At 43.3% G+C, this 21,083-nt stretch overlaps 2 protein-coding genes across 5 annotated transcripts in view; both read right to left on the bottom strand.

Annotated features, from left to right (window-relative positions):
- SLC35A1 (solute carrier family 35 member A1) overlaps positions 1–18,196 on the bottom strand; it is a 92,410-nt gene extending 74,214 nt beyond the window's left edge. The window contains exon 1 of one of the 4 annotated variants that reach the window (XM_029595444.1): positions 17,742–18,196. In XM_029595444.1, coding sequence (XP_029451304.1) covers positions 17,742–17,754 — 13 coding nt within the window. In that variant the 5' untranslated portion in view covers positions 17,755–18,196. Of the gene's footprint in view, positions 1–10,618; positions 10,677–17,594; positions 17,709–17,741 lie in introns of those variants that run through there. The other 3 variants (XM_029595445.1, XM_029595446.1, XM_029595443.1) reach the window with 3 other exon arrangements.
- A 2,010-nt stretch (positions 18,197–20,206) lies between these two features.
- The window catches only part of CFAP206 (cilia and flagella associated protein 206), a 236,876-nt gene continuing 235,999 nt past the window's right edge, over positions 20,207–21,083 (bottom strand). The window contains exon 13 of the mRNA XM_029595447.1: positions 20,207–20,644. Within this exon, the coding sequence (XP_029451307.1) occupies positions 20,411–20,644 (234 nt within the window). The 3' untranslated portion in view covers positions 20,207–20,410. The remainder of the gene's footprint in view (positions 20,645–21,083) is intronic.

Here is a 21,083-nt window from a genome sequence, read left to right on the forward strand (position 1 = left end):
TTTGCTTCTGGACTCATCCTCCATCTGTAAACAAAACGACCTTAGCCATTTTCCTGACAAAGCCTGTGAAATAGAGGATCTCAGAAGGGGACTTCCTTCTATCTGGTGGAGGAGAGGGGTTGGAAGGAAGCCCCATCGATATCTACTCTTTAGAGGCAGCTATTAAATCATAACTGCACCCCCAAAAGTATTTAGAGTCTGACACACCCGGGTTTGCTGGTGGTGCAGAGTCGCTTGATCCTCGATCACCAGCCAAAGTCTCAAGGAATGGTGCACTTGACTGTTTTGATAGGATCCCAAGGAGCTCTGATGCCGGGGAAGCTCCTTCCCCAAGGAGTCAGAGATCAACAGTGAAGAGGCAATGACCAACTCCAATCCCACTATGGGCATCAATATCAAATCCAGCAACAGCACTGGTGCCTTGCCACCAAGCACCCGTAAGAAATCTAGCAGAGGCTTGAGGATTGACAGTGCCTGCCCAAGTGCACACGATGTCCTGGCACCAAGGCCCTGCAGCTCATTCTCAAAGGCCTGCTGGATCTTTTTATCCATCTCCTCCTTGAAGATCATAGATGCCAACACTGACTGGGAAGCAGGAGGGGTGACTGCGTCTTCCTCGGAACTAAAGATGTACATTGATGGCAGACACCTGGACTGGTGGAAACTCTCACAAGTCTCTGGCCTGCTTAGGAGGTTAGCTCTCCTCATCACAGGACCGCCCGCTTGGGGGGGCAGGGGTTTTCAGCATACACTGATGAAGACCAATACCAATGTTTCTTCGGCTTCCCTTGATGCCGGTGTTGAAGAGGCAGAACCTAATACTTTATTCGATTGGGAAGAATGAGATGAGATGAAAGTCTGTCTCAGGTTTCCCTGTCGGTCAGTGGTCCCTCCCCTGATGCAGCTCTATAATCCTTTGATGTCAATGGAGCAGGCTTCCGGCGCCCAAAATTCTTTTCCATCAGTTCCATGTGGGACCGGTGTCTTTTTTGGGTCACGTTCACACATTTGTAACAACTCTGGACATCATGAAATGACCCCAGGCAAAGGATGCAAAACCAAAGGACCTTGCAACAAAATGTATTTAAAAATGTATACCACTGCACCATACACAAAACTATCAGACAAATTTAGAATAAAACTACCAATAAAAAAATATAAAAATAAACAAAAAACCCCCAACAAATCACCCTCTTCACTGATAAACCCTTTACCCCTGCAATTCCACCCACACAAATCCAAAAGGCCCAGAAAACAGGAGCGTGAGGAAGAAAACTACAACTCAAAGGTTCCGCAGAAAAGAAAGACTGAAGAGACCCCACTTGGATGTGTTACATAATGGCATGTGTGGGCACACTCGGTAATGCACAACCAAAATTCTAGAAACTTTAACCTCTATCATATCCCTCCTCAGCCGTCTCCTTCTCCAAGCTGACATCACTAACCTCTTTAGCCTTTCCTCATAAGGGAGCTGTTCCACCCCCTTTATCATTTTGGTCGCCCTTCTCTTGATATATGTGCCTGAGCTGGAGACCAACATGGAGAAAGGCAACTGACCCAGAATCCTCTGCTATCTTAGCCTTCCTGGCTATATGAACTTCAAATGCCTTACTGAGCCTGACCGGGAGGAATTCCAATGACACCTGGACAGCAGTTGAAGCTGGTAACACTTTGTGATGCCTAATTATAGGGTCACAAAAGCAGAAGGAAACAGTTGTAACTTCAGGCTAGACTATCACTACAGGGGCATCTGTAAGCACAGCCTAAGATGTGTTAATTGCCCTGACCAACAAGATTCTAACAAAACAAAGGACTGTCTAAAGAGTGATGGTAAATGGGCCCCACCATGGAGAAATAATCAGGGTAGTTTAGGGATACTCAAATCATGCTGTTGACATGACAGTCAATGTAAATTATTCTCTGGGTAGTCACGCACTCTTAGAATTTCTAACCTAGTACTATATTGTATTTTATCTATAAAAGAAGGATCAGTTCATGTATACAATGAGATGCTGGTGGTCAGTTTGTTAGGGAAATGGCATTGGCATCTCCCAAGAATACTTATATTGATCAATAAAAAATTATACTTTCTACAAAATCTAAGTGTTCTTGTATCCCTGGATATAAGCATCATAAAGAATGGCTAGACGCTTAACACTTTGTACCTTCTCCATCGTAACTATATCTTTTTTGAGATGCAGGGACCAGAATTGTACACAGTACTCAAGATGCCTTATGACATTTTCCGTTTTATTCACCCTTCCCTTCCTAATAATTCCTAACATTCTGTTTGCTTTTTTGACTGCCACAGTACACTGAGCTGACAATTCCAATGTATTATCCATTATGATGCCTAGATCTTTTTCCTGGGTGGTAGCTCCTAATATGGAACCTAACATCGTGTAACTATAGCATGGGTTATTTTTCCCTATATGCATCACCTTGCACTCATCTACATTAAATTTCATCTGCCATTTGGATGCCCAATTTTCTAGTCTCACAGGGTTCTCCTTCAATTTATCACAATCTGTTTGTGATTTAACTACTCTGAATAATTTTGTATCATCTGCAAATTTGATTACCTCACTCATCGTATTCCTTTCCAGATCATTTATAAATATATTGAAAGGCACGGGTCCCAGTACAGATCCCTGACGCACTCTACTGCCCACCCGCTCCATTGAGAAAATTGTCCATTTAATCCTGCTCTCTGTTTCCTGTCTTTCAACCAGTTTGTAATCCACAAAAGAACATTGCCACCTATCCCATGACTTTTTACTTTTGTTAGAAACCTCTCATGATGAACTTTGTCAAACGCCTTCTGAAAATCCAAGTATACTACATCTACCAGTTCACCTTTATCTACATGGTTTTTTCACCCCTTCAAAAAAGTGAAGCAGATCTGTGAGACAAGACTTACCTTGGGTAAAGCCATGCTGACTTTGTTCTATTAAATCATGTCTTTCTATTTGTTCTGCGATTTTGATCTTTAGAATACATTCCACTATTTTCCTGGCACTAAAGTCAGGCTAACTGGTCGTTTCCTGGATCGCCCCTGGAGCCTGTTTTAAAATATTGGGGTTACATTAGCCACCTTCCAGTCTTCAGGTACAATGAATGATTTTAATGACAGGTTACAAATTTTTACTATTAGATCTGAAATTTCATTTTTGAGTTCCTTTAGAACCTTGTGGGGTATACCATCCGGTCCAGGTGACTACTCTCTTCAGCTTGTGAATCAGGCCTACCACATCTTCTATATATAACAAATCCTCCTGCGAACCTTGCCTGCAGCAAGTGTTGCTTTGTTCCAGTTCACGTCTCCTGTTGTCTGGTTTGTCCCTCTTGCCTGTTTATCCCTTGTGCCTAGTCAGTCTAGGTCGTTGCCCTTGCCAGTCTCTGCCCTCGCCTTTCCCCTCTCTTGCCAGTTCCTGTCCTTGTCTCTGCCTGGATCCCTTTACCGTGTCTCCTCCTCTTTGTATTGTCCTTTCTTGTTCTTTCTGTCCTATGCTTGATTCCCGGTTCTGATCTCTGCTTTGGATCAGACTTGTTGCCTGATTGCTGCCTGTCCCGACCACTGCCTAGACCAGACATTGCGCCCGATTGCCACCTGTCCTGACTCCTGCCTGGACCTGTCGTTGCCTGATTGCCACCAACCCTGACCTTGGCCTATCTCTGGACTTGCCCCTCACTCTTCCAGGGGCTCTCCCCTAAGTACTGCCAGCCTCTGGAACCCAAGGGCTCAAACTGCAAGGAATGGGGCTGGTACATGTGAAACTCAGCTTTTGTTCCAGTCAGAATGAGTCTACCTGCTGTTAGCGTGGGCCTAGTGGGTTTGCCCATTGGGCTGTGTCAATCATGCCACAGCTAGGGGTTCATACTCCATGTCAATGGGAACTAGGTAAGGTAGAATTAAGGAACAAGATCATTTCTTATTTAGCAGAAATGAAAAAGGATAGAGATGCAGAAATCTTATGTCCGCTGCGACAAATAGAAGTGGCAAAGTATTTGTACATACAATCATTGTAGCCTGAAGCTAAGGAGCGTTGAGTTCACTGAAGAAGCAGTTGAACCACTTTTTTCAGAGAGCTCAGAGGTCTCTTCATATTTTTAAAGTGAGGATGTTCCGATTTGCGAATATAGCCAGCAAAACTTTGGCAAGGATGATTAAGAGCTCCCAACGCAGGTGCTATACAATCAAAATTCAAAATGAACAAAACACTGTTCTTCACGAGACAGGTGATATTAGTGATTTTTTTATCTTATTACAAATATCTTTATTCAGAACAGAATGAGCCAGATGACTGTAGAGAGTAGTTTGTGTCTAACAAAGTTTTATCTATTCCTTCTGAGGCTCAAATAGAGGGATTAAATGCTCCAATTTCGAAACTAGATCTTACTAATAAACAGTTCATTTTGGGAAAGGCACTGGTTTAGATGGATTTAGCCCTGAATTTTATAAATTGCTGTAAACAGAAGTGGCGGACCCCTTATTACAAATGTATGAACTCAATGCAAAAGGGTTCTTTTCTATCAGAGGTTAACCAGGCCCTCTTCACAGTGTTCCCAAAAAAGGATAAAGATCTAACAACCAGAAAGTTACCAAACCATTTCCCTTACTAATGTAGATGTTTAAATTTTGCCAACTATTCTTGCAACTCGATTGGGTTTGGTAGTTCCATTATTTAGTGTCTTCGGTCCAAGTGGAATTTGTACAAGGGAGACATGGGGTTTGTAATGTACAAAAATAGATCCACACTATATGGGATGAGAGATCTAGCAAGAGATCAGGCATGATTCTTAATCTTGATGCAAAAAGGCCTTTGTTAAAAGTACAGTGGAAGTATTTCTTTTGGAGTTTACAAAAATATGGCTTTCAATGATCATTTTTTAAATTGGTTTCAGCTTTTTCTATGCCAGCCTGCAGGCTAGGTTAATAGTTCATGAATTAGTTTCAACCCCCTTTGACTTGAAGGGGGGGCATCTACTAGGGATGCCCATTGTCTCTGTTTTTATGTTTTATTTATAGAACTTCTGGCTATTATATTGAGGTCATATATATTGGTTCAGGGATTACAGTTGGATAGAATAGAACAAAAGATATGTATTTTTGTGGATGACGTTGTTTGTGGCTAATCCTATAGAATTACTATCAGCAATGTTTCACATTTTTCATAAGTCTGATAGGTTTGCAGGCTTTGGTATTAATTTTTGTAAATCAGAAACTCTGTCTTTGGATTCAGATCTCAGAGTCAAATGACAGGGTGATTTTCCTCTTCGATGGGTTACTCATTCGTTTACATACTTAAAGGTGAATTTTAAAAGCCCAACGCGCACCAAAATTAGGGGATGCATGAATACACTGAGCTGGCGCATGCCAAGCAGATTTTTAAAGCCGCCGGGATATGCACATACATGCTGCTGCGTGCACAAATGCAAAACGTTTCCAAAAAAAGGGCAAGTTGTGGGGCTGGACGGGGCATGCTGGGATTTTATCATGAAATTTGCTCGTAAATACTTACCGCACACCGAGGGTCCCCTGCCACGTTACTTTACTTGTACGTTGTAAACCAAACAAATCGAGACAGATCAGTAGGGCTAACAGGGCTATTAAACAAGGGGAGGTTGGAAGTTCTATCCCTTAACTGGGCAAATTGGGAAAGTAGGCATTGGCACACGTGGCTTTTAAAATTCCCCCACTTATGCGGTACAAGCAGTATTTGCACGCACAGGTGCGCATGGTCAGGCTATAACGTGCGCGCATGTACACGCGTACGTTATAAAGTGACCATGTCCCTGGCCACGGGCCAACGAATGCATGCACATGCACCTGTGCGCTAGTTTAAGTGTAACTGTCCTTGGGTTAAAATTGTCTGTGTGGTTGATTTGTATAATTTCCAAGTTCAGTTACAATCTTGGAATGGAGCTGCCTTTATCTTTTTTTAGGATATGGGCAATTTTTTAAATGGTACTCTTGCCCAAACTGCTTTATAAATTACAAATGCTTCATGCTGGTTGACACACAGGAATGTAGTTAGATTAAAATCAATGGTATCAAGGTTTCTTTGGAAAGCAAAAACTAGGCAAATAAGCTATTGAATGAGCGGCTGATGGATGGCCTCAGAATGCTAGACTTCAAGAGGCCTATATCCACATCTGTCATTTTATTTGAGACCTTTTGTAGAACCTGCCCCTGGAAAGCAGGGCGTGAGCGTATTATATCTCATTCAAGGGGGACTAGATAAAGAACTCTGAGCTCTCTGAAAGTGGAGGTAGCAACTACATCATGCTACAGAGGGCCAATCGAAGACTCACAGGTTGCTACACATCCGGACATAGTACATTAGGCCTCTAGTTGCGCAGTGGGATCTCAATCTGGTCCTCAGGGCCCCGACGAAACCTCCCTTTGAACCAATAAGGCAAGTGCCCTAAAACATCTGTTAAAGATGGCCTTTCTGGTGGCTGTCTGTTCGGCCAGCCATATCTTACAAGCCCTGTCCTGTAAAAACCCCTATTTAAACTTTTCTAAGAACACGGTCACTTTAAAGACTGGTTTCTTCCTTCTTGCCCAAAGTAATACCTTCATGTCACTGTAAATCAGGCTGCCTCCTTACCAGCCTTTGAGAATGCCAGATCACAGAAGGAAGGTTCTAGTCTACACTGTCTCAACCCAGAAGGGTATTGCCAGCTTTAAATATAGGGCTGAAGTGGCAGGTATTCCCTTCTGCCTCTCTTTATTACTCAACCTCTATTTTCCTAGTGGGGTAAAGTCCTAGGTTTCTCCCATTCTTGTAAAGTAAAAAAAAAAAAAAAAAAAAAAGGGAGGAGGAAAGAAAAATGTATGGTCCAGATATTCGTACCTACGCGAGGACGTAGATTTGTGCGCGCAACCCGGCACAAATCTACGCTCGATTTTATAACATGTGCGCCGAGCCCTAGGGGAGCTGCGATGGCTTTCCCTGTGCCCTCCGCCCCCCTACCTTCTCCTATCTAACCCACCCCCCAACCCTACCTAAATCCCCCCCCACCCTTAATTTTTTTTTTTTTATTTACGCCTGCCTTTGGGCAGGCGTAGGTTGCGCACGCCGGCCAAGTGCCGGCACGCGATCCCCGGGCCCAACAGCAGTGGAGAGGTCTCTGGCCACGCCCATGCCCCGCCCATTTTTTCAAGCCCCAGGGCTTGCGCGCGTCGCTGGGCCTATGTAAAATAGGCTCGGCGCGCACAGGAGCAGGTTTTCAGGGTTACATGTGTAACCCTTTTAAAATCCGCCCCTATAGGTATAATAAATGAAAAAGGAGACAGCACATTAATTGATCAAGGCAATCACGGAGATTGAGCTGGAGGATCTCTCTGGTGCATTATTAACTTTTCCTTTTTTTTTTCACCTTTTTGTAAATAGAGTATTTGTCCTTTTCTTGCCCTGACAGAAGGCTACTGGTAAGTGCCTCAAGCCACACCTCTCTTATATCTGGACATAACTTCACAAGGGAGAAAAGAAAAGGTGTGTCCTCAGTCTCTGGCAGCTGTGGAGGAAGGAAATCCTATTGGTATTGACTGGTCTAGCAGGACTCAAGGAAAGGAAATTATCAGGTAAGCCCAAATTTCACCTTAATATAAATCCCTAATTGACTGTGAAAAAAAATCTCCTCCTAATTGAGTAAGCAGTCACAAAAATATGACTGGGGTAGGAGGGAAATCAGACTCTACTGATCATTTACCTAGAATGCATCTCTCACACTCTCTCAGAGCAAAGCACACACAGGCCAATACGATATCAAGCACTCAAGCCAACACACTGGTTAACTCTCTAGTGGACACACTAATGGGATTAGTATGTCCAATACATGCATCCAATTGAGCACATAGCTAATAGCGCTGTTCACATGTAAATTCATGTAGATGGAGCTATTAGCCATTACCCCAGGATGCAAAAAATGATCGCAGGCCCAATTCGCCCTGTTTAACGAGGAAAATATAACGCCAGTCCCGGGACTGGTGTTAAGTTATTCCACGCTTAAGAGCTTAACAAACAAAAAAAAAAACCCCAAAAAAATCCTGTTGTTCCTCCTACAAAGTATTGTCGTGATACTAAGTAAAAGAAACCACAAAAAGCTGTATGAAGACCAAAAAAAATGCTTGACCAGGAAAAAATAAATTCAGGGCACACAATATACATGGTCCAGGCCATGTATATTGTGCTGGTAGCTGGAGAAAAATGGATGCTCGTATTGAGCGTCCGTTTTCCGAACCCACACTTAAAAACACCTCTCCTGGGTGCCTGTTGCCAAGGAGGCGCTAGGGAATCACAATTACCCCTAGTTCCTCCTCTTTAATGCTGCAGTTCATTTCCCTATTGCATCGTGCGCCCAGAAAAGGGTGTTAGGCGCGTGTCAGGAAAACAGGTGCTCAATATGACCGCCTATTTTTAGCGCGCGCATATTGCAACGGTTCCACAGAGTTTATTCATCTCTCAAATTTCTAACCGCACATAAAGATACTCAGATTTATATTTAGGCCACAAATTGCACACAGGATTAATTCAAACTCATGAACTATTTTCCCGGCACACAGTGTTCCTACACTGTAATAACCCTCAATGAAATTCTTTTGCCAGATTAAAACAATTATTTACTTCATTATTTTTTTTTTCGTGTCAGCTGCATATGATTTTTGCACTACACAAATAAAGAATATTAATGACTGCATCATGTAGTTTGCAAATTTCACCTGCCAGATGTGGCCCGGAGCATCCTGTGGAGCCAGTTTAATTAGAATTTGTATTTACTGTCAGAATACAAGGAGTAACATTTTGTGAGAATATTTACTTTGGCGAACAGTAATGCAATTTGGCAAATTTAACAGATCACTTTAGGTACCAAGGCGGCCCCATGAGATTGAACCCATTTTTAAGATTTCTCCCTGAGAAGGTAGCCTAATACCAATTACGTTTTCCAAAAAATCATATAGCTAACCCAGAGAGTTATGGGTAAATGTAGCAATTATCAACTTAGATTTGTATCTTGCACTTTGTTTACAGAAAGGGGATACAGGAGGCAGCCATGTTTGAAGGAATGACATCAGTGCAGATAGCATGCTGGGAGAAAAGTATTTCAGCAGTTCTCTAGCTGAAACTGTGGTGGCTCAATCAGCAGAGCATTAGATTTCAACTTCTAAAAACCTTGGTTTGAACCCAGCCTGTGGCAGTAAATCATTTTTATTTTTCAGTTGTAAAACAGCGATCCCTAAGTATCTCTGTGTTTCTCCTTTTGCAGCTCAGAGAAAAGTGGCGAGGGGTTTATTATATTCCCATCCTGGTATTCACTGCAGTACCACAGACAGCAGACCCTCCCAGAAGTGTACTCTGTTTCAGTGCAAAATACAAAGATATAAGAGAAAACTTTAAAAGAACAAGCAGTACAAGAACTGTGTAAAATAAAATTATTTTTCTGAAAAATAGCTACAAGTGGTCATTTCTTAACACTGGTGTATCTAAAAAAAAGAGAAAAAGCCAGGTTGAATAATTATTTTTTTTTTTTTTATATGAACAAGCCAGGCAAAGAGTCAGGCTTATCAGGAAGCTGTAAATGAATAGGTTTTGCTATAAGACATTCCTTTAGCAAGCAAGCAGCAGGACGTGTTAAATTTCAAGGTGTCTATCACCCTTCTTCTGTTGAAAGATTTCAGCATTACCACAGCACACGCCCTTCCTCCTTCCACTCCCCTTGCTGTTTTTAACTGGCAAAGCTTTTTCTTGACAGCCGTAGCTGAAATCAGCAGTCAGCAGACCTTGGTGTGCAAACACAGAGCAAAAAGATATTTTGGAAGCAGGTCTTTAGAAAAGTAAAAAGTTTAAGTGTGAAAAAACAATACAGTGTCGTAAATTTCTTGAATCTAGGCTTGGATTATGCAGACATCTGACTTAAAGATTTGAGACTGCCCTGTAGTTGAAGAATGCAGAAACTGCTAAAGGCCAGAGAACCAGAGAAGACGAATGGCATGCTAGGGTTTAATTAAATATATATTTCTTTAGAGGCTAAAGTTTTGCCTTATTTAGAAGCAAGTTGTTTGCTGATTAAACAGAAAAAGGAGGAGGAGTAGCTCTTTGTCAAAAACAATTTCCAAGCAACTGAACTGCAAGGAATGTGGGGTAGAGAAGCATCATCATGGGCCGTCCTTAAAAAAAGATGATGGTGCATTCATTTTTACTGGAATGGTTTACAGGCCTCCAACTCAAATGGAAGAAGTAGATAAAGATCTGGTTGAAGACATTCAAAAGGTTGGAAAGAAGGGAGAAGTGTTTATTGTTGGAGATTTTAATCTGTGGATATAGACCTGAGAATTCCTTCTGCGGAATCTACCAGAAGTAGAGAGATAGTGGACGCCCTTCAAGGGGTTCTGTTCAAACAAATGGTAATGGAACCCATGAGGGAGGGAGTTATACTCAACCTAGTGCTCACTAACGGGAATAATGTCTCTAATGTCTGGGTGGGTGCTCACCTGAGCACCAGTGATCATCAAACGGTATAGTTTCATATCGCGTATAGGATACAGAGAGGTCACATGAAGACTCGAGTTTTGAATTTCAAAAATACGGACTTTATCGAAATGGGGACGTACCTGGATGTAGAACCTGAAGACTGGGAGAAAATGAGAGGTGGAGCATCAGTGAGCCAAACTAAAAGGAGCAATTACAAAGGCAACACATTTATGTTAGAAAAGTAAACAAAAAGTAAAAGAAATAAGAAACCAATCTGATTCTGAAAGTAGGTGGCTAATAAAATAAAGGCAAAAAAAAAGCATTCAAGAAATATAAAGGATCCCAAAAACATAAGAGATGCCATACTGGGTCAGACCAAAGGTCCATCAAGCTCAGTATCCTGTTTCCAACAGTGGCCAATCCAAGTCACAAGTAACTGGCAAGTACCCAATCATTAAATAAATCTCAAGCTACTAGCAGTTTATGGATTTTTCTTCTAGGAACTTATCCAAATCTTTTTTAAACCCAGTTACACTAAGTGCTGAAACCACATCCTCTGGCAATGAATTCCAGAGTTTAACTATGCGCTGAGTGAAAAAGAATTTTCTTTGATTTCTTTTAAATGAGCTATTTGCTAACTTCATGGAGTGCCCCCTAGTCCTACTATTATCTGAGAGAGTAAATAACCAATTTACATTAACTTGTTCAAGTCCTTTCATGATTTTCATCCCCGCTCAGTCATCTCTTCTCCAAACTGAACAGCCCTAACTTCTTTAGCCTTTCCTCATAGGGCAACTGTTCCATGCCCCTTATCATTTTGGTCGTCCTTCTCTGCACTTTCTCCAGTGCAACTATATCTTTTTGAGATGCGGCGACCAGAATTGTACACAGTATTCAAGATGCGGTCTCACCATGGAGCGATACAGAGGCATTATGACATCCATTCTTTTAATTTGCCATTTCCTTCCTAATGTAGTGACATAGCTGCTGCATCAAATGACTGTTTAAGGATGGATTCCTGACGACTGTCCTGGGCATCCTTGAGTGCCGCTCCTCCTTCGACTGGAATGGTAGTACGCTTCGTGACAGCCCAGACCATGGCGTCCACTTTGGGAAACACCAGGAGTTCTTTGGCTGAGGGATCCAGTGGGTATAGGGCTTCTAGGGCCCGTCCTCCTTTGTAACTGGCCTCTGGAGCATTCCATTCCAAATCGATCAGTTGTTGTACGGCTTATAACAGGAAATGGCATGAGGCCTGACGGAGCCTGACCAGAAGAGGGTTCATCTTTGGTTCCGCTGTGGCGCTTGTGCCTGGGATGGCCAGTTCCCTCAGGCTCAGAGACACGAGGTCTGGTAACTTCTCTGAAGAAGAAACGCATCATGGTACGGTATGGTTCCGTTCCTGAAGGGATTTTTCCTTCCTCCAAGGAGTCTGGTTCTTCCTCCGAGGTGTCCATGTCCCGTAAGAGGAAGCACATCTCGGGGAGGCCGAGAGGGGCCTGGAAGATTTTGGTCTTCTGGTGGAGACTGTGGTTGTATCACCGGTGGCACCGATTGTGCCTGGACAAAGGTTTGCAGTCCTTTGAAGAATTCTATCCAGGAAAAGGTTCCTGGGTCCATATTGAAACCAGCAGTGTTCCCTGAGGGGCCCAGCTGAGAACGGACCGAGCCGGGGAGAGAGAGGTCCGGGGTACTATTGTTGGTGGAGCCGGATTCCTCTACTGGCCGGGGGGGGGGGGGGGGGGGCCTTGTCCTGGTTCCCCCAGGGCCAGCTCGCACTGTAGACACAGGGCAGAATCCTTCTCATGTTGCGCAGCTCTTAGGTGGCAGGCTGGGCAGAGGACTTGTGCCTTGGCTTTCTTGGCCAGTGGTGCCATGGTTTGGACGCATAGGGTTGTTCAAGATTGTATGCGCGTTTGTACGCGCGCACCGGGCGGCTTAGATATGCGCTCCGGGGGCGAAGATGTGCGTGCAGGCCGCTATGTGCGCTTACAGAGATGTGCGCGCCGCTGTGCACACAGGCTTAACTCTTGCGCCCAGCGCCGTTGGGCGTGCCGCTGTGCGCCCGGTACAGATGCGTGTACCGCTATGTGCACAAGCAGGTTATGCACCCAGCTCGCCGCTGTGCGCACGGTTCAGTTAAGCAGACATTACGGCGATCGAGGGGGGGAAATGGCGCCGGCGACCACGCGGGCAAGATGGTGACCCCCTCCCCGGAAGGTCTCTACGTGGGAGAACCCTCGTACCATATCGGGGTCTAGTCCATACGGGGCTGATCAACCCAATAGGACAGACGCCAGTTGGCGATGTGTGCAGCTATCCAAGCCTCAGAGACCAGAGACTTTAAGAAAGTTTTCTACCTTATCTTGCCTTGGTGTTTCCCGGTCTCGGGCCGGGCGGTCTCCGGCTGCGGGGGGAGAGGGAAAAGTACCTTCACCGTTGTGCTCGGTCTTGCACCCACTGCCTCTCAGCCACTCCCATTCCTGGGGGCTAAGTCCATGCCGGGAACCGGCTACCAGACCGAGGCTTACCTCTGAGGGATCTCGGAAATCACCTCAGGAATTCTCGACTGGGGGAGGGACCCTTAGGTATCACCGCAGGAGAGCGGGGCTCGTCTGTAGAGGTAAGATTATTTCTTCTTTGATTTGGAATTTTCTTCTTTGGTTTGGATTTTCTAACACTGTGTAAGCATGTGTATAGTCCCGAACTGCTAAGGAGATGGAGAAATACTGAAGAGCAGAGCTTTCTGCATGGGTATATGTAGTGCTGATGTCAGATTGAAGTCTGACTCCGTCTCCAACTGCTATCAGGAGCACACTATACCCATTGGTCTGGAGTCCATTTGCTACACGCTAGGAAACTCAAATTTGATCATATTATGATCACTATTGCCAAGCGGCCGCACCACTGTTACCTCTCTCACCAAATCCTGTGCTCCACTGAGAATTAGATCTAAAATTGCTCCCTCTCTCATCAGTTCTGAAACTGTCACTGAGGAACTTTTTCTCTCTTGAATGTCCTGATGTTTCACTTACCCAGTCAATATTGGGGTAACTGAAATCTAACAGAGAAACAGCGAGCGAGCGCTGCACTTCAACAGATACTATCTAAAACAAAACAGCAAACAGAGCAGTCTGAGTCCCAATCGTAGTTCAATTCAAAAGTTAAATTTATTGATGTTTTCATACATTTTATGCGGCAACTCCACTGACTTAAATAGCAAACATCTTCAACAGAGTCCCCCGACACGGTCCCGTGTTTCGCCAGAGGCTGCATCGGGAGGGACCAAAAACTTCACAACAAATCTATAATAAAACATACAAACAATCAGGACAAAATAATGGACTTAATATGCCGACCCACAATGGTAATACATATATTCAGCAGGTTAACATACCTGAATGCAAGGACTTCTAACATGGCAGGGAGTACATTTAACCTCAATACCAGCAGGTATTTAAGCCTAACAGAGTTCTGGCGAAAAACAGGTGAATCGACCGCGAGGCTACAGGGAGCCAATCAAAAGCTCTCCTGACCCTGAAGCGCCAATGACAGTCAAGCGAACAGATGCCATTCAAGTTCTCGGTTAAGACCCTTAGGTGTTACGGTGTCCAAGGAAAAGATCCACCTTTGCTCTTTACGACCTAAGTATTCAGCATAATCACCACCCTGAGAGGGAACGGAGGCAGGCTGCGCGGCTCGGCGTGCACAGGCTGCCCAAAATCGGCAGCCTTGCATGCGCCGATCCCGGATTTTATAAGATACGCGCGCGTATCTTATAAAATCCAGCGTACTTTTGTTTGCGCCTGGTACGCGAACAAAAGTACGCGATCGCGCAATTTTTTAAAATCTACCCTCAAGGGAAGGTCCTGTCTAACAAATCTGATTTTTTGATTGGGTGACCAGAGAATTGGATCAGGGAAAAATGCTCGATGTGATTTACTTGGATTTTAGTAAGGTTTTTGATACGGTCCCACATAGGAAACTCATGAACAAAATGAGAAGTTTGGGAGTGAGTGCCAAGGTAGTGGCATGGATTGAAAATTGGAGACAGTGTGTGATGGTACATGGAACCTACTCTGAAGAAAAAACAGTGTTTTTTATATATATTTCAGCTGAGATATACAAAGCCAATTTAGAGGCCTCTGGGAAATCCCATGAGGGTCTTTCCCTTGGGATTTTCCACAATTTTGGTGCATTGGCCCAGGTGGGTTGAGAAATATTCTTTTCTCCCAAAGTTTTTTGGATTTATGGCAGATTTGCTCCCTCAGATTCTTTTTCTGTTTTTATTTTCTTCATGGCATGCAAAACACCTGTTGCCAAGGGTACTCAGGATTTATGAGATTTTGACCGAGTTGTCATAACTTGCTGCCTTTTATTTTATGCTCTTCTGGTGGACGGGCTTTGGTTTTACCACTGGACCTTTTTCTTTGTCTCCCTAGCTCATGAAACAACTTTCTGTGGTAAGTGTTTTGGTTATTTCTTTATTATTTGTGTGGCAATGGTACCTCCAACAATACTGCCACGATATTAAGTTGGAGGTTGTACAAAAAAAAAGCAGTATTTTTTACTTTTCTGTACATTTTTTTGGGCTGCTTAGAAATTAATGCCTGCTCTGGGTAGGCGTTAATTTCTGGGTGTAAAAATGTGCAGGTCGAGCGCACATTTTTTTTTTTAGATCTGGGGAGAATAATTAATAGCCTCATTTGCATGTGATGACCACTATTAGTTTCGCGGGGGGTTGGACGCGCTAATCCTTTTATAGGATAAGGGATTGTGGATGCACATCCAAAACACGCGTCCAACTACATGTTAACAGAGCGCTCAGCTGAGCACACTGTTTTGCATTGGCCAGTTAGAAAGGGAGCCATCAAAAACCCTTCAGTCCCTTCCACCTGGAGTTTCTGATTGGATGACTCAGTGTCATTTAGCCCAGCCAATTTAAGACTCAGGGATTCAGTGAGAGAGCACAGCTGCAGAAACAACATGTATTTTTTCCACTCTGGTAGGGCCTCCCGGCCTTGCCCAAAGGAGTTTTCTTTTAGAAGAGATACCTCCCAGTGCACTCCCTGCCAGAGGGTCCTTCTTATAATTTACAGTGAGATAGACTTTTAAGGCTGATACCCCTTTGGGGAAAAGGGCTCTCTTCAGGGGACCAGAGACCTGTGAGCCTACTCTACTCACTAGACAGGCAAGCACCAGTGATGGATCCTGCTGCCAGAGACTGTGAGGGCAGAAAAGCTATCCAGATTAAGACTTGAAGTATGTTTTGGAACTACAGAGTAGTGTATGTTTTGGAACTACAGAGTAGTGGGGAGGTTTTTTTTTTGATCCCCCTTCCCCACTGGGATTTCAGTGCAGGATTAATAGCCCGGTCCCCAGATTTTTCCACCAGAGAAATCACTTCAGTAACAGCAAAGGAAAAGGAACAACTGACTCAAAGGAAGGGAAGAGCATAAGAAGGAGATCCCATGCGGATTTCTACCCACAGAATCAGGACAAGCTGGGTGCCCATGGGAAATATGTCTAAAGATAGGATCTTAGACAGGAAAAATAGTGGAAAGTGTTCTAAACATCAAAATCACAGAACATATAGAAAGACATGGTTTAATGGAACAAAGTCAGCATGGCTTTACCCAAGGCAAGTCTTGCCTCACAAATCTGCTTCACTTTTTTTAAGGAGTTAACATGTGGATAAAGGTGAACCGGTAGATGTAGTGTACTTGGATTTGCAGAAGGCATTTGACAAAGTTCCTCATGAGAGGCTTCTAGGAAAAGTAAAAAGTCATGGGATAGGTGGCGATGTCCTTTCGTGGATGGCAAACTGGCTAAAAGACAGGAAACAGAGTAGGATTAAATGGACAACTTTTTCAGTGGAAGGGAGTGGGCAGTGGAGTGCCTCAGGGATCTGTATTGGGACCCTTACTTTTCAATATATTTATAAATGATCTGGAAAGAAATATGACGAGTGAGATAATCAAATTTGCAGATGATACAAAATTGTTCAGAGTAGTTAAATAAGCAGATTGTGAAAAATTGCAGGAAGACCTTGTGAGACTGGAAAATTGGGCATCAAAATGGCAGATGAAATTTAATGTGGATAAGTGCAAGATGATGCATATAGGGAAAAATAACCCATGCTATAGTTACACAATGTTAGGTTCCATATTAGTTGCTACAACCTAAGAAAGAGATCTAGGCGTCACAGTGGATAACACATTGAAATTGTCGGTTCAGTGGGCTGCGGCAGTCAAAAAACCAAGCAATGTTGGGAATTATTAGAAAGGGAATGGTGACTAAAACGGAAAATGTCATAATGCCTCTGTATCACTCCATGGTGAGACCACACCTTGAATACTGTGTACAATGCTGGTCGCCGCATCTCAAAAGAGATAAAAAAAGATATAATTGCGATGGAGAAGGTACAGAGAAGGGCTACCAAAATGATAAGGGGAATGGAACAGCTCCCCTATGAGGAAAGACTAAAGAGGTGTTTAAAATCATGAAAGGTCTAGAACGGGTAGATGTGAATCACTCTTTCGGATAATAGAAAGACTAGGGGGAACTCCATGAACTTAGCATGTGGCACATTTAAAACTAATTGGAGAAAGTCATTTTTCACTCAACACACAAACTCCAGAATTTGTTGCCAGAGGATGTGGTTAGTGAAGTTAGAATAGCTGTGTTTAAAAAAGGATTGGATAAGTTCTTGGAGGGGAAGTCCATTACCTGCTATTAATTAAGTTGACTTAGAAAATAGCCCCTGCTATTACTAGCAACGGTAACATGGAATAGACTTAGTTTTTGGGCACTTGCCAGGTTCTTATGGCTTGAATTGGCCACTGTTGGAAACAGTGGCCAATTCAACAGTAATTTCTTTTTACTATCTTCATTAGAAGCAGCGCCAAACTCCACTCTGGTAGCAAGCAAAAAATCTGCTCGTGTACTAAAGGGAGCAATTGCACGCAGCAATGCCCCACATAAATGCAGTGCACGGTGCAAATGGAGGTGGACATGCACAAACGCCACTGCAGCCCTCGCACCGCACTATTTTCAAAGAAAGAAAACAGGAAGCAATGCGCCCGGTGCACTTCCCAGGGCACAGCGACTTCTTACCCGCCTACCTGCCGATGCCTCGAACGGAACGCATCGGGACCCGCAACCACTACCGACACCACTACCACGCTCTGGCGGGAAAGAGATAACGGACTCCAGACCTCGCGGTAACGAGCGCCCCCCGATCCCACTTTCTCCGGACCTTACCTTTGGGAGCCATGGCGAGAAGAGCGCCGGCTGTGGGCGCTGCGACCCGGAAGCAGCGGGCCAAGCGGAAGAAACGCTAGTACGTCAGAGTGAGCTCAGCAGGACAGAATCTCTCGCTATGGCAACCGGTGCGCGCTTGTAGCCCTGAAGCCTGTGCAGCTTCCTGATGTAGTCCTAGCTGTATTCTCCTGTCCTGTTTGTGTATGTCATTTGGTTCAGCTTTATTAGAGTGCATGCTTCCCCCCTGTCATTCTTTGGTATGTGTATATGTGCTATTGTGTTGTTTCTTTTCTCTGCTTTGCACATGGTCCTCTGTTGCAAGCAATGGAAAGGCACATGCTCCTTCTGTGTTCCCTGAAGTGTGTTTCTTGCTTATATTATATGTCTGTTCTGTGCATCCTGCCTTTGCATCCTTTGTTCATGTTTCTCAGTGCAACTGTTTCCACTAATTTCTGAGTGTCTTCCCCCTTCTTCCCTTGTCTTCTCAAAGCATGAAGAAGCCTTTCTAAAGGGCCAGGGTCCTGCAGTTCAGGCATACCATCAGTGGATACATGCACATATCGCGCCCCCCCGGTTTTCTGTGATGCATCCTATCCTTTTTTCTGTCCAGCTTTGCTAAGGCATGCTCTGCCTTAGAAGCAGTGGCAGGAGACAATTCTCTGGAGGCTGAGGCAGGAACAACAATCCCCTCCTCCTTCCCATTCTGCACAAACAACAGACACTGGGACATGATCATCCTCCACCCTTCAGCCACTTTTAGGAAGAGGGAAATAATTATTTTTAATAAATGTTTCTTTTTAATTTTTGGATAATGTATGTGTCCTATAATTAAATAGGTTTAGCAATATGTAAGCATGGATGATGAATCTGAATTCATGTGCAATAAAGGTTAAAGTAGCATGAGAGTGAATGAGAGAATATTTAAATGATGGTGGGTGGGGGGAAAAAAGGGGTGCATGTCTAGTTTGTGAATTGTTTTGGGATGCTTGCTTGGTAGATAGAAACTGTCAAAACAGCTCTTCAACACTGTGGTGCTTGTCTCTTTAAAAGCAGCAAGAATTGGTTCTGATATAGGACCTTTCCCTCAACTTTTTCTTGATACTTTATTTCTGATTCCTTTCCCTTTGAAATTGCATAGAGTAAAGGACAGAGGATGGTCTGGGCCAGTTCCCATGATTTTCCATGGGGGGAAAAGGAAATTAAAGTACAACTGCCCTCCCACAGGAAAGAATGGAGGGATGTGGGCAAAAGGGAGGCCACCTGGACTGCTCTTAGCAGGAGGAAATCTATTCACTGTGGAATTAAAGCTGCTTCTCTAGGTAGATGAATAATCCTTTGGGATGGGACCAGAGTGGAGCATGAAAATGGAGAATAGGCATGCTTCACCTGCACATTTCAAATACCTTTTTTAGCCCTTCCAAATCCTTTTTGAGAGTTTCAAAACAGACCCTATAGCTGCTAAAGATCCTATTTTACAACAGTAAATAATCGTGAAAGCCTGATATTTGGCCACTATTTGCCTAGTGGAGAATGAAACCTCAGGACATGAATTGAACCCAATGTCTTTAAGAGATGGTGTGCTAAAGCAGGGCTTAAACACATGGTGAAGCAGTCTAGAGACACAACAGCTCGAGATTCCAGAAGGTAGAGGGTGGTTCATGAAGAATACTCTTTCAAATGAGAAAGAAAACCTGAATAAGAGTTGGCTAGGAGATTGGAAAACCAGAAGCAACAGGAAGCACAAGACTGCTGGGACATGTAGTCTTGACATCTTTGGCAGAGAATTAGGCCGGGTCAAAGTCAGCAGTCAGGGAAATGTGTGGTACTAATTGGGAGACAGAGCTGAGATTAATTAGAGAGATTGTGGTAAGATCAGTGGCTTTTAAACACTGCCTTTCAACAGGCAGTCAGAGAGAGACAGAACCAGAACTGGAGTCTAGAAGAAAAGGGCTTACCTGGACACAGAAACAGAAAAGCCTATACGACTTTGCTTAAGGTTTATATCCGCACAAGGTACTGTTAGGGAAATAAATGCTATATGATCCTAGGAAACTGGGCTGGTATAAATCTGACTTGTAATGTACCATTCTGGGGTGATCCCAGTGTCTCAGGAAGGAAACTGGAAAATTTAAATGATGCTACATGGAATGAAGCTGTTGTAACTGGAAATGGCTGGTTCTGAGAAGTGTATTCCAGAAAGCCAGCAGTCTGTTACAGATGGGCTTTAAACTATATAAAAACTGGATCCATCACCCAAATATTTAAAGTTTGAGCCAATACCAAATTTACATAAGACCATAAGAAATGCCATACTAGGTCAGACCAAAGGTCCAATAAGCCCAGCATCCTGCCTCTGACAGTGGCCAATCCAGATCACAAATACCCGACAGGATCCCAAAAAATAGATTCCATCCTTCTTGCCCATAACCAGAGATAAGCAGTGGCTTTCCCAAATCTACATGGTTAGCAACAATTTATGGATTTTTTGAAAACAACTAAGCTACCTGCTTTCACCACATCCTCCTCTGGCAACAAATTCCACAGGTTAATTGTGTGCTGAGTGAAAAACCTATTGCTTTATGAATTTTTATGAAAACAGAACTGTTTTGTAATCTTCAAAATATCATGTATTTGTTTTATTTTTGTTCTTGTTAATATATATATTCTGCTTAGGTTTCATTAACAGCTCTTGTTAAATCCACTTTGACCATATTAGTAGGCATAGACGGTTTGCCTCCACGAAGTCCTGCTAAGTAGATCTTTGGCTTTGGAACATTGCTTGAGTTGTCCCGTTTGGTCTGGGTACCAGTTTGCTTTGGTAGGTAGACCTGCGTGAAGTTCTCTCTTTTCATGTGACTATTATTAGTCTGCATTGAATGAGTTACTTTCTTTCGTAAATTAGCCTAAAAATGAAAAATAAAATTCAGAGCACAGTTAAGACTTAGCAAACCTTATGAACTGTTAGTCAAAGAAAAGTTTGCATAAACCAGTTATTATTACATTGTGAATATAATGCAAGAATGGTTATCTGCTAGATATTACATATGTTCAGATATATGGACTTTTTTTTTTTTTACATATATAAAATAAATTAATAAATGACATGACTACAAGGTTCATTCTCACAATCTGAGCACAAAGAGTTAAATACATTCTCTAGTATAAAGTCATTCCATTTAAATATTATGATTTTTCCACAGCACCTCAAGATTTTATAGACCATGGGTGGCCACCCCTGGTCTTTGAGAGCCACAAACAGGCTTGGTTATTTGAATACAGTGGAGGCAGCACATTCAAATCTATCTCATGCATATTCATTTAGGAATATCCTGAAAACCAGGC

Source organism: Rhinatrema bivittatum, chromosome 3 (assembly GCF_901001135.1).
Source record: "Rhinatrema bivittatum chromosome 3, aRhiBiv1.1, whole genome shotgun sequence".
Classification (NCBI taxonomy): Eukaryota; Metazoa; Chordata; class Amphibia; order Gymnophiona; family Rhinatrematidae; genus Rhinatrema; species Rhinatrema bivittatum.